Source organism: Clarias gariepinus, chromosome 23 (assembly GCF_024256425.1).
Source record: "Clarias gariepinus isolate MV-2021 ecotype Netherlands chromosome 23, CGAR_prim_01v2, whole genome shotgun sequence".
Lineage (NCBI taxonomy): Eukaryota > Metazoa > Chordata > Actinopteri > Siluriformes > Clariidae > Clarias > Clarias gariepinus.
In genome coordinates this window covers 12,543,580-12,557,145 of record NC_071122.1, presented here as the reverse complement: position 1 = coordinate 12,557,145, position 13,566 = coordinate 12,543,580, and the positions used below count along the sequence as shown (strand labels likewise).

At 33.7% G+C, this 13,566-nt stretch overlaps 1 protein-coding gene across 1 annotated transcript in view; it reads left to right on the top strand.

The window, feature by feature from the left end:
- The window catches only part of stab1 (stabilin 1), a 93,428-nt gene that overhangs the window by 47,933 nt on the left and 31,929 nt on the right, over positions 1 to 13,566 (top strand). Inside the window, exons 36-48 of the mRNA XM_053484208.1 lie at positions 9 to 62; positions 1,842 to 1,955; positions 2,359 to 2,554; positions 2,972 to 3,067; positions 3,185 to 3,230; positions 3,349 to 3,428; positions 4,999 to 5,124; positions 5,531 to 5,604; positions 7,475 to 7,546; positions 10,446 to 10,565; positions 10,703 to 10,750; positions 10,860 to 10,940; positions 13,242 to 13,388. Coding sequence (XP_053340183.1) covers positions 9 to 62; positions 1,842 to 1,955; positions 2,359 to 2,554; positions 2,972 to 3,067; positions 3,185 to 3,230; positions 3,349 to 3,428; positions 4,999 to 5,124; positions 5,531 to 5,604; positions 7,475 to 7,546; positions 10,446 to 10,565; positions 10,703 to 10,750; positions 10,860 to 10,940; positions 13,242 to 13,388 — 1,254 coding nt within the window. The remainder of the gene's footprint in view (positions 1 to 8; positions 63 to 1,841; positions 1,956 to 2,358; positions 2,555 to 2,971; positions 3,068 to 3,184; positions 3,231 to 3,348; positions 3,429 to 4,998; positions 5,125 to 5,530; positions 5,605 to 7,474; positions 7,547 to 10,445; positions 10,566 to 10,702; positions 10,751 to 10,859; positions 10,941 to 13,241; positions 13,389 to 13,566) is intronic.

The window sequence follows — 13,566 nt, the reverse complement described above, 5'->3', positions numbered from 1 at the left end:
ACTCACAGGGAAGGTGTGTTCCATGTGACTCAGCTCCCAGATGCACATTGAGCAGCCAGCCTGTAAGATAACACCCCCTCTGTTCCACATCCTGTGCTTCATTAGTACATACAGTACATGGCTTTTGTTGTCAGTTCTTAGGGGACTGTGTGCTTCCCACTGCAGGCTCTGCCTCCACACACCTGTGTTTGCTGCTAATTATCAGGCCTTCATGGATTGAATCAGGCAGATTAGTAAAAGGAACACACAGTTCAGAAGTCCCAAAGGACAGAAACTGCACACTTTACATGGCCTAGTCATTAGAGGCTGTTTTTGCTTTTTTTTGTATTCTGTTATCCATAGTATAGGTACCTCCCCTCACACACACACAAACAAAAGTGAATTATAACTGAAACACAGTATAGCTGGCAGTTGAGGGTCTTGATTAAGGACCCAACAGTGGCAGCTTAATGTTGAAGTGACTTGAAATCACAATGTTAAAGTCCTAGATAGATGAAGCCTAGATAGCATGAAAAGGTTGACTTTAAATACTATGGGCCATTTCAGTAAAAAAACCCTTTAAATCTCTAAAAACGTTTGACCACTTGTGTAGATTTCCCTTTGCCATTACGCCTGCATCAAAAGTAGTACAATGTGACATTCAACAAAACAATATAAGAATTTTGGAATTAAAAATGTAGAAGTTTTAAATACATGTAGAAAATGAAAAGATTTGACCCCTCTAAAACACAGTACAGTGGAACCTTGGATTGCTAGTAATTTTGTCTGTAATCGTTTTGCAAGATAAGCAATTTTTTTTTGTAATTTTAACTTCATAAATGAGCAAGGTCTTAACATATGTTTTTGATCTTTCATATGTACGCATACGCTTAGTCTGCCAACCATCATGTGATTACAACTGAGCCAATGGCTCTTCTCTCTCACGAGCTGTGAGATTATGGGTAATTGTCTCCCATGCTCAGTCTCAGTGCGCGTGCGTCACCTGTATAATCAACATCCATGTGCATGTTTACTGTTTATTATAACATTGTGAACATGTGTGTGTGTGTGCGCGCATGCATAAAGTAAAAGTAGTCATTTTCCAGTCATTAAAATGGTTCCTTGTTAAAGATCCAGAGTCTTTGTAGCTTCTCACACATATACACACACACTAACGGAAACACTGTCTGGATTCTTTTTAAAGGTAAAGTGCAGGTTAATATTTTACTGTACATTTTGTATTAATGTTTTTATATGAATATTTTTGGGTTGTGAGATGAATCATCTGGATTTCCAGAATTTTTCTTATGAAAAAATTCGCTTTAGTATATGAATGCTTTGATATACAAGCAAATTCCAGGAAAAAATTATGCTCGCAATCTAAGGTTTAACTGTAACGTCTTTTCCACAACATCAATATGGTTGTATTAATTCTTTTAATAAATGAAAGCTACCCATTGCATTACTTAGGATTAAATAATAATAATAAAAATTTACTTAAGCAACTAATTGAAATCTATATTTTTAAATGCAGTAACTATCTAATCAAAGGGTCTTTGAGTATTTGCTTATTTAAAGTCAAATGCAACTTTTCTTTGTTCAGTTGGTATATAAAGTAGGTATAACTGATAAAATGATCCGTCAGTTTAGGTACCAAGACAGGTGTCTCTTTAACTGATTGATCAGATCTTCTTGTATAACTTAACATTACTCATTGCCATGTCTTGCTGTGTTGTGAAAGGTAATATTAAATCAACCTAGATTAAGCATGAAGCATTTTTTTACACTGAGCATGCTTATCTATGTAATGGTACACACTCTTATTCGAATTTTGTTAACTTAAAACTGTATTTGTTTTTAAGATGAAGGATGCCTTCCCTTTAAATATGAAATCTAACTGTAAATTCAGAAAAAGAGTGGGAAAAAGGAGAAAATTAGTGCCAGGTTGCATGATGGACTGCATAAAAACTGTAAAGGTAAGTTTTTTTTATTGTGAACTGTCTGTATAATAACAATATAACATTAATAGTTTGATAAGATTTAGTAATTTATATAATTTCCATACTGTAGTTTAGTTAAGACACTTTTGATATATGCTTGTATAATTTTGCACTGGCATTTTTGAGGACAATCCAGCAAGTAATAGAAGCCTAAATCATGAAAAGAAAATCAGTCCTTTTCCAGTCCTTTTTTCTATTGATATTGTTAATCTGTGTAATCTTGTTTCATGTATTTTATACATTTTAAATACATTTTTTATTTTATACAATGAAATTAAAGTATAATTAGTATAGTATCATTTACCAGTTTCCATTAAATTGTGAAAATTATAAATCACAAATCACATGTTAACCCAAGTTATACATGCCTTTCTCTAAGGATCATGACTGCTGCCCAGGATATTTTGGACGTGACTGTTTTAAATGTCCTGGAACTGTGGACAACTGGTGTTCAAACAACGGAAAATGCCAGGATGGAGTTTGGGGTACTGGGGAATGTCTTTGTAATGAAGGGTTTCATGGCACAGCGTGTGAAATGTGCGAGCCTGGAAGATATGGCAAAGACTGCAAATCAGGTAACATCCATATTATATGATCTAGCTTTAGATGCATTATAAAAAACTATCACTTAGTCCTTTTAAACAGCAGCTTGTGATTTAAAGGAACTGAGAGGAACTGTTTTTTGAGGGATTTTTAAGATTTTTTCTTCTTCTTCATTGTTTTTTTTGTTGTTGTTGTGTATGATTCTGTGTAAGATTGTGTAGGGGTATTATAGCCCTTAAGGAGAAAAGAAATGTAACTATTGATTATTGTTTATTTTGGTCACTTTTCTGAGGTGTGTGCATGAAGATTAAGGAAAACATTTTTAATGAGCTTAACAATTGTAAAATTGTTAAGCTCATTAAAAACTCTATTATATCCTGTTTTTATGGAGAAGGCATATTTAATCACCATGTAAATTAAGCAAGAATACATATTGCTCTCATGTTTAGAATGTCACTGTGATCACGGAAAATGTCTGGATGGCATAGAAGGTAATGGCCAGTGCACTTGCTACAAGGGTTGGAAAGGAACAAGCTGTTCTGTAGGTCAGTCCTGCAAATTCTATTATAATATTTAAATTGGTATACAATGATCTTTACGTTGTGTGCAATGTTCAGCCCTGGAAGACTTTCTAATAAAATAACTTAATCTTATTTTTTTAGAGATCGTTAATGATGAATGTGGAGGCAGATGTGATCAAAATGCCAAGTGAGTGAACAAGACAGCACACAGAATTTTCATCTGCCCTTAACCATGTGCAGTTTTTCCTAAAATGTGGTTCCAATGAAAAACTGGATTTTTTTTATGTCTGTAACTTTTCTTTTAGCTGTATTTCTCCGGGTTCAGGAAAAAACGCATCATGTGCCTGTGTTGCGGGTTACCATGGAAACGGCACCTTCTGTCAAGGTCTTGTTTAAGAGAAAATATATTTATTTTACTAGTATAAGGAAAAATGTAAACATGACACATAAATACTGACCACTTTAATATAAGAACATACAGTATGTACCATTGTTCATTCATGCAATTTTGAATAATGTGGCAGCAGCACATTTCAGACATACAGTAGGTTGAGAATCAAAGTGGGAGAAAATTTTATCTCAATATTTGGGAAAGGCAATTATTTTTTGCTCGTTTTTACCTACTGTACAGTTTGGTGTGGTAGCTCCTTAATGATTGACAAGCACTTTCTATGATGCATTTCTGCTCACCACAGCTGTAAATAGTGGTTTCCGCCCTTTAATTTCGTCCACCAAATTTAGTCTTAGCCAATTCCCACCCAGGCCTATCAGGCCTCAATTCAAACTGCCTGCTGCTCATGCTTTGTTACAGTGCAGTGGGACACTCAGAGCAAAGTGCTGTCTGTCTACTTTTGCATACATGAGCATGTGGCTGTGTTGTTGTGATTATCACGGAAAAGAGAGCTCTTCATTAACACTCCTGGCCACAGAGGGCTCTAACATGGTCAGGACTCGCATAAATTGTAAAGGCTGCTCTGTATAAAAATCCTGGGTGATTGCTAGTTTCTGAAATATTCATTAACTGGCTGATTCTTTAATTGCATGAATGTGCAGGTACAATAGATAAAATCTAAACAGAGCCTAGAAAACGACAAAACTAAGATCCTGTGGGACTTACTGATCCAACCATATAAACAAGTAAAAGCAAATCAATCAGACAGCCAGACTAATAAATGTGGTGATAAAATGTCATGTGACATTAATGTCCAAATATAAGAAGTTACAAAAGTAGCAGGGACTGAGAAAGAGACTATTGTAAAGAAGATGTGGAAAAGATCCAAGATAGCTACATCCTTGACAGGAGCAGTCAAGGCTGTGTATTATGAGTGAAATTCTGGAAAAAAAAAAATCCTTGTTAAGAATAAATAATAATTTTGTTTAGCTATCTTGCCCCAACTCCTGCCTCTATACACATATTTATAGCTTATGATTATATGGCTGTTGCTATGGATACCTCTCAGGGGACATTATCCTTGCTCAGTGGATTTAATTAAAACATTTCATTGTACTGTAGCTCTTTAAAATGTTTCTGTGTAATTAAATAGTTTAATAAAGAAAAAAAAGCAAAAGCATTTTTGAAATAAAGAATTTTGAAGAACAAATATTTCTGTCATAAACGCTGATTTTCAATGTGATATTCATTATATTGTATTGCTGTTTTCAGGTAATTAATTATATCAAGACAGCTAGTGACCAACTAGGGATTTATTTTTCTTAACAAAGCAATGCAATCTCAAAAGTATAGATATCAGCCTAAAACCATTAATTATACTTACTGTCTTGATTGCAATTTGGGGTGAGATTTGATTCATAACTGTGATAAAAAATTTGAATGAGATCTACACTAAAACGTGTTGATGTGATAAATAAATGCACATCTGTAATTCAATCAGGACGTATTTTACATGGTGTAAATTAATTATGAACTACCTTTGCTTTTTATCTTCATTCAACAGAAACTGACGTATGTGGTATCAATAATGGTGGATGCTCAGAACATGCAACATGCACAAAAATCTTACCTGGAGAAAGGAGCTGCACATGTAAAACAGACTACACTGGGGATGGAACTGTGTGTCTAGGTAGGTTTTTAAATACAAAAGACCCCAAACATCCACGGTTGATCCTCTTATAGCTGGTTTGGTATATTTTCTCACTTACTGTATGTTTTAATGGCGGCCTTACAGTATTTTTCGACCAGTTTATTTTCTAACATTCACATGGGTGTGGTGATCAATTATTTAAGTACCTTTGGCCATACAGTAGTATAGTTTATATTAAAACAGTAGACAAAATAGCAGAAGCCCTTAATAACATATACCTAATAAAATGTTCTGAATCACCACTATTTTATACATACAGTACATTTAATTATAATGGTACTGCACTATTATAATAAAATGATCACTGCTTTCATATTTACCCTAGTTTGCAACCACAGTTTATTTTATTAAGTCATGTTTAATTTTCTGTGTTTTTGTTTAACAGAGATGGATCCTTGTCTAGTTAATAACGGAGGATGTTCTGAAAATACAGATTGCATCAAAACTGGACCAAACACAGTAAACAGTATTACTAATCATCATCACTATTATGACATTGATAGATAGAATATAAAAAGTGCCATCTGTCTCCATTACATACAATTAGTTTTTTATTTCATGTTACTGGAAAGAGTTTGGTGTGCGCATGTTGATTGAATTTTACATTTTATTATTTTTTTCCCAGTAAAGTGAAGCATTCTACATACTGTACTTAAAGTAACCTGTTACCATAGCACATAAAAGCTAGGCCAACTTTATCAATTAAACTAGCATAATTAAAGAATGAAAGCTCAGATTATATTCATGGCCTGGTACTGTAGGTGACATTTTCTGCAACTATAAAAATTAGGTTCAATTAAATTTGAATAAATTAGACCCACTACACCCAAGATTTATCCTTTTTGAATGAGTCAACCAGATAATTAAGTTACGCACCTACAGTCTGAATTTTTGTTGCAAAAATGTTATTTTAATTAGTCTTAATAGTCTTAATTTAAAACAAACAGGCTTCCATAAGGTAAATATTAGCCTGTTAGTCATAATAATTCGCTTATGTTAGACACTGTACCCATAGTGGAATTCATAGTTGGCCGTTTGATTTAGCACCCCCTGTATATTGCAAATTGCAAAAATGCAAAAACAAGATATTTTGCTCTTTATAAAGATGCAGTTCTTTATAGATTCTGTCTTCTACATTTTTGTGGGTTTTATCTAGTTTTTACTGTATGTGTTTTACAAATACACTGCCTGGTGAAAAAAGCGCTATTGGATAAAGAAGGAAATTATGAGTCATTGATTTTTTTTTTTTGAGCGTAATATGTTTCAGTTGGCAGCAATTCTTTTACGGAATGCAGTGAGTAGCTTCTTATTTCTTAAAGAATCATGTTAAAAGATGTAACCCAGTCAAATTATTGACCTACATCAAGCAAGGTCAACAAAACAACAAAGAAATTGCTGAAATGACTAGAATTGGGTTAAGGACTGTTGAACGCATTATTAAAATCTGGAAGTATAGTGCTAAACTGTCAATTTCATTAAAAAAATATGTTAAAGAAATAAAATCATAAATGACTGTAACTGAAAATTACTTAAACTCTTGGTGAAGTTTTATTTTAAAAAGTGACAGCTGAAATCATAACTACAGTATGTGTAATAATAAAAGTACACTCATTTCCACATACACAGTGTGATGAGAACTTATAAGATTGGGACCAAACAATAGGCTGTACGGCCCTAAGAAACCACTTGTAAGTCACAATAATATAAAAAACACAAAAAAAGGTTCCAATCTGCTTGCACAAAGACTGGACTTTTGAGCAAAATATAAGTCCAGATTGATCCTTGTCCAGGCTAATTACATGAAGTAATGCTCCCATCATGCATAGATTGGAGGCAGTGCTACGATCTGGGGTTGTTTTAACTAGGTCAACTTTACTTTGAAATAGAATGAAGTCAGCTGATGACCTGAATGACAAGGTTATAATTTGAATGCATATCTTCTCTTATGGCTCAAATTTAGAGTATTTCTGGGAGCATTAGGAATAATTTTTAAATGTTAATTGGCCAACACAGCATCCTGACCTTAACCCCATTGAAATTCTTTGGGATGTAAAAGAGAAGTATTTATTTTTTTACAGACACTAATACAAGATTTTGGTTAAAAAAAAATGCAATACAGGAAGTAAATAAATGTGCAGACATTGCATACATTTGTTGACACAATACAAGATTAAACCTTGGAATAAGGAAACATTCGAGTATGTGATTTTTTTTTTTTTTTTTTTTTGGCCAGGCAGTGTATTAATTACTTAATAATTCAAAACCTTTTTTTGTTGGTAATTAATAAACAACAGTTTTTGGTGAACTATAGTTTATTATTATATTGCAGGCTGCATGTGTTTGTAAACCAGGCTTTGCTGCACGAAAAAATTATTGCATCCCGATAAATCCCTGCTTGAAGGTATGTGATACTATATTTCTGCCATAGGAAATATTTTTAATAGTCAGGACCTTATATATATTTTTTTTTAAACATTGTTTGCATTTGATTATGTATTTACTGTCAAACTTATAATTTTTATTGGGATCATTTTTCAGAATTGTATCTTAATATGACTTGCTTTGTGAAGTCCATAAAGATTTACTGCTTAAGGATTAGGACAAACATAATGTTTGGAGTAAACAGTATAAGCCATCTGGGCAAAATAATCACATAGTTCAAAATTGTGGCTTTTAGTATGTTAAGTCAACACTTTCCCAGTGCAGACTCTGTCCTACAAACATGGCTGCACAAGGCACTTTCACACAGAAATCATGCTATAAACCTACTATAAAAATGCCCTTAACACGCCACTTTTGCTTTCGTTTTCGAGGCATGACATGAAACAAAACTGTCACGAGTGTTGTGTGTGGGCTTTTGGTAAGGGATAGACGCAGAGGTGAAGGCGTAGAAAGTCATTGAATAAGGAAAACAGAACATGAACATAATACTCTCACTTTCTAACTAAGAATAAACAAACAATAAAACTAAAAACCAAATGAGCAGTAAGACATGGGATTAGACAAAACAGAAACTAAGGAAATTGGCTTTTTTTTTTTTTAACTCAACCAGCTTGACACAACACACATGGGTGATACATAACTACTTACAAAACTGATCAGGACGGACAAAACTGAACAGGACGGACATACAGAACTAGAGCTAAGCAGGACAGAAGCTAAACAAAACAGACCAGGAGACAGACAGACAGACCAGGAGATACACAGACCAGGTGATACATAACTACTTACAAAAACTAAACAGGACGGACAAAACTGAACAGGATGGACACACAGGACAGGAGCTAAACAGGACAGGAGATAAACAGACCAGTAGATAAACTAACAGCAAGTTAACAAAGCAGATGCAAGACCCCGAACAACAGAACACATGGCTATTTATAATGGAACTTAATGAGCTACCTTGGTTCAGGTGAGCGCTCCCATCACCTGTCCGAGGTGCATTCTGGGAAATGGAGTTTCAAACAACACAAAATATAAAAAACATAATAGAGGCGTCTCTGGGCGCATTACAGACATAAACAAGGAGTCTCTGCCCGCATCCCTAACAACAACAGTGTTACCGTTTTGTGAGGCATATTAATGTGTTAGAAATATACATTTGCTTTATAATAACGACAGGTGAATAGAGTGCTGATGTGCTTTTGCTAGCTGTGCACATGTACAGTACACTTTGCAAACAGGGTAAGGAGCTCTTACTGTCACTTCTGGCTACTTAACGTTTTTTATTTATTTTTATATATATATATGTGTGTGTGTGTGTGTGTGTGTGTGTGTGTGTGTGTGGTTTGCTGCTGTTTCCTGTTTTTCTTCTGGTGGCAGGTCACACGCATCAAACATTTCAAAACATCAAACCCTGATTGTACTATCTCAGCTCTGCCTTGTACACAAATCTTCTGTCTCTGTGACTGTTCCTGCTACCACCTTAATGGCACAACAGCACTCCCCCCAATTTCCCCATACTTTTTACACCAAATAGTAAGGTGTAATAAAGGTGCAAAAGTCCAGCCTTGAACAGTCAGTCTCACACACTCTCCTGATTAGTGATAATGGACATAAAAGATTCAGTCACACACAAATACTATATAAAGGACTTTCAATCACTTATGTATGGGAAATTTTGCTTAGAGGAAATTGCCTGACCTACCAAACATTTGTTTCCCCTTTAGAATATTCTCATAATCTCAGGGCTGTTTGTTTTCACAATTTTGGATTTTTGCTCTGTTCAGTCACTTCGCCTTGTGTTGTGTGTTAAAAAGACATTTATTATTAAGTATTTTATTAACGCTAAACACACTGCAACTAAAACCCTAATGATAGAATTTCAGTAGTAGTTTGCCTGCTGGAACCCATGTTTTTCATTAACTGTTGCCGCATTTATCTTTCTACTTCCTCCGCAAATTACAAGCAAATATTAACAAAAAAGACGAAAAAAAAGACCTGGCTAACCAACAATATTTAAAAGTAAACTATAAATTTCAACTTAATTATTCCTTTTATGATGAGCCCAAAACATAAAAAGAGCAATATAATATATGTGGTCCAATGCAGTGAAGAGAGAATTCTACATTAGGGAGACAAAACAACCTCTTCATAAAAAGATGTATCAACACAGAAGGAAGCAACACCTCAGGGCCTAAATCAGCAGTACAGTATCTCTTCAGCATGAAGGACAAATGACACGTTTGAGGATGAAAATTTACAAATGTTTTGGACAGAGACAATGGATGGTTCGAGAGAGAGGTGAAGGAAACTGTTTATGTGAAGGTGGAAAATTCTTTTATCAACAAAGATGGAGGTCTTTTTCATGCTGCCCCTTTATCCATCCCAAGGAAGATCTGGTCCTCTTCACAGGTCGAAAGCCACACTTAAAGACGTGACTAAACGTCCAGATAACCTTACCTGGATGACTGAGAATTTTTACAGACATAATTCCGCATAATAATTTGGACGCATTTACGCCCATCAATGACATCTACTGTATGTTGGCTAAAGAGGAACATGTTGCTTTATTATTATTTTTTCTTTCATGGTGTTTAATGTTCACTACTATTCACTCTTAATTTATTAAGTATATTTATGTGTGTACTACAAGGTTTTCTATTTATGTGCCTTTAAAAACTTAAGAAAGAATATATATTACATTATTATTAATGCTATTTATATGCCTGCCTCATTTAACAAAACATTGCAAATCCTGCAATAGAAAGAACAACAGAACCAACAAGAGAGAATATTATTCCTGCTACTTAACTAAGAAAATGAATGACTAGGTGTTATTTTTTTTTATTATTGTCCAGGACAATGGAGGATGCAGCCCCAATGCCTTGTGTCAATACATTCTTCCTGGTGAGAGGAACTGCACCTGTCGATATGGCTACAAAGGAAATGGTATTGAGTGTATGGGTACTGTCAGTAGAGTGAGTATCCTTTGTTAAAAAATACAAATACGAATCCCTGATAATAATAGTTATGAATAAGCAACAAATAATTTGAATTTCATTGAAGGTTGTTTTTTATGCACTTTAAAAATGACTGTATTTGTTGCTTGAGGCAGGAGCTTCTTCACAAATCATCTGCTAATTGGTTTCGAAGAAATCTTGCAGTAAGTCCTATAAAGTTTCTTGATTTGCCTAATATTTAAAAAAAAAACAACAACAACGATAATTATGCACCCAAGGTTTGAATTACATTCAATCTTTGGTTTGATACAGGAATCAGGAATCAGGGATTTGTACAGTCAAGGGCCATTCACTGTGTTTGTCCCTCACGCAGATTACATTGGAAACTACTCGGTATGTCCTTTTCTTACTTTTTATTTATTTATTTATTTATATATACCAAAAAATTGTTTCTTGCACAAGTTTAAGATTTGCGATTACATATTAGTTATATATTGGTGTAGCGTGATGTAGAAATGCACAACTGAAAGTATTCTTGGTGTAATTATTATGCAGAAAGGAAGTCTTTATCAATCATACTATTATTAATCAACCCATTTTCTAATATTCACTGTCATTCATTATCAATTATTATTATTATTATTATTATTATTTTATCATTTTATACGTAAACTGAAAACATTGCTTGACTTAAAAATTGCTGGCAAAAACAAGGGGCATAGTCAAGGGTGAGTCAAAAATGATCCACGATTATTATTATGATCTATTATTATATTAAAACTTCTGTTGTCTTATCATTCAAGGCTACTGTCTTCCCAGTCACTGCTGTGCAGGTGTGAACATGTTACATGAGTTAAAAGTAACTGTGATGCAATTAACAATGGATACACTACCTGTGATTTGAATGAAAGAAGAGCAGTGTGCAATGATTCTATTTTTTCTGTTCTGACTTTATTTTTCTAAACTTTTGCACAGTAAAAAGTAATTGTTTGAATATTTGCAAACAAAATTTAAGGCGATACTCTAAGAAATGTAAAAGTGTCTCACAAAAAATAATTACTGGTGGCGAGACATGGATTCCTCAGTACCAGCCTGAATGTAAACAGTAGATTATGGAACAGAAGCACCCTCAATCACAAACAAGAAAAAGTTAAAAAATCAACTATAAGCTAGAAAATTGCTGCTTACAGTTTTTTGGAATTCTCAAGGGCCAGAGTTTTATTGCCAAGTACTGTACGCTTGCACGTACAAGGAATTTGTTTTAGTGACAGAGCTTCCAAAAAAAAACAAATGACAAGACAAAACAATAACAACAACAAAAAGTTAACAACAAATGGAGTAGGATGTTTTTTTTGGAACAAAACTTGGAACATTATCAGGAAAACGGTTCAACAAGTGAGATGCTTATTGAAAAGCCTTTAAACTTAAGCCTGCTATCTAAAGCTGTTGTAATCTTGCATGACAATGCACGTCTGCACACTTCTGTCAACACGCTACAAAATCTTTCTTTTGAGGTGTTAAAGTATCCTCCCTATAGTCCAGATTTTGCTCCATCAGTCTTTCAACCAGCCCTGCAAGGATGAAGAGAAACCCCATTCTGTGTTGTTGCCAGGGAAAGTATAACTACTTGCCTTGCAGTATAACTACCTTCTTATTACTGTTGCTGTATCTTGTTGCTGTGCTCAGGCTTGCAATGATGAAAAATTGCATTGATAAAGCTCAGGCTTGCAATGATGAAGCTGTGACATGAAACTGTTATCCATAACCTCAACTTAGTACCAGAGTTTGGCTGTTCCTCATCCAGTTTTATGCCCCATACACAACTATTTCTGTTTTAGTTAATGACTGTATTTCAACCCACATATGAAATTGATGATCATTAGCACCAGCTTGGTATAATTGGTTAATCACACAATTGACACTGATCCTACAAAATCCTACACTACAAGTTATATTGATTTGGTTTAGAGTTTTCTTCTGCTTTCTCACTTTTGCCTTTTGTAAAATGATTAAAAAACTTTTTAAATATATTGATATATGGTTAATTTTTTTACATTAGAGTAACCAATAAAATACTTTTCTTTATTTTACTGGGGAAAATTATAGACCTAATATTGTACATATCTAATCGATCATAAACAAATAATCATAATATAATACATACATATACATATAATACATATAATACATATAATACAAAAAATAAAATTTTGGTAATACCATCAAGGGCTTTGCCTACAATCAATCATTTTTAATCTGTTGACTGAGCCTACATATAAAATACAAAGGTAATTGATAGTGTAGATAATCATAGTCAGATATGGTCAGATATCACTGAGATAAAAACCCAATTAAGTCTTGATGAGAATTCAGTGAGCACATACGGAAAACACTTTATCTGCTCTTTTTGAGATCAGCATGAGATGCATGAATGTGAAATGAGAATATATTCAGTTCATATAGAATGCTCACTGATTTCTTTTCCTGAATATAGTCTCATTTTAATTTTACACAGACAATGAGTATTAAAAAATTCAGCATTTTTTTAAAACAAATTTTACTTTCTGTATCAAATTACAAACAGAAAACAAATAACACTGCTTTTGGAACATTTAATTTTAATATCTTTGTTCTAGACTATAGCTTGGTATATCTGAATGATTTTGGTGACATTTATTTTCTTCTACCAAACAGATTGGCCTATGGAATCGTAAAAAACGCAGCCCAGATTTGATGCGATACCACATTGTAAGCTGTGAAGAACTCTCTGAATCAGAACTTAGGTCTATTACACGTGTGGTCGCTGCTTCTGGGCATGTGTTGAATTTCAGCACACGAGAGGTAAGCCTTTAACAGCTGAAACCACTTATTGACATTTTTTCTGACACGAATATCAATATAAATATGAATTAGACTTAAAATAACTAAAGTTAAGTTAAAATTCAAGTTAATATATAAATATATTATCCAAATGTATATAGTTATATAATTCAAGTTAATATATAATTTTTTTATCTTA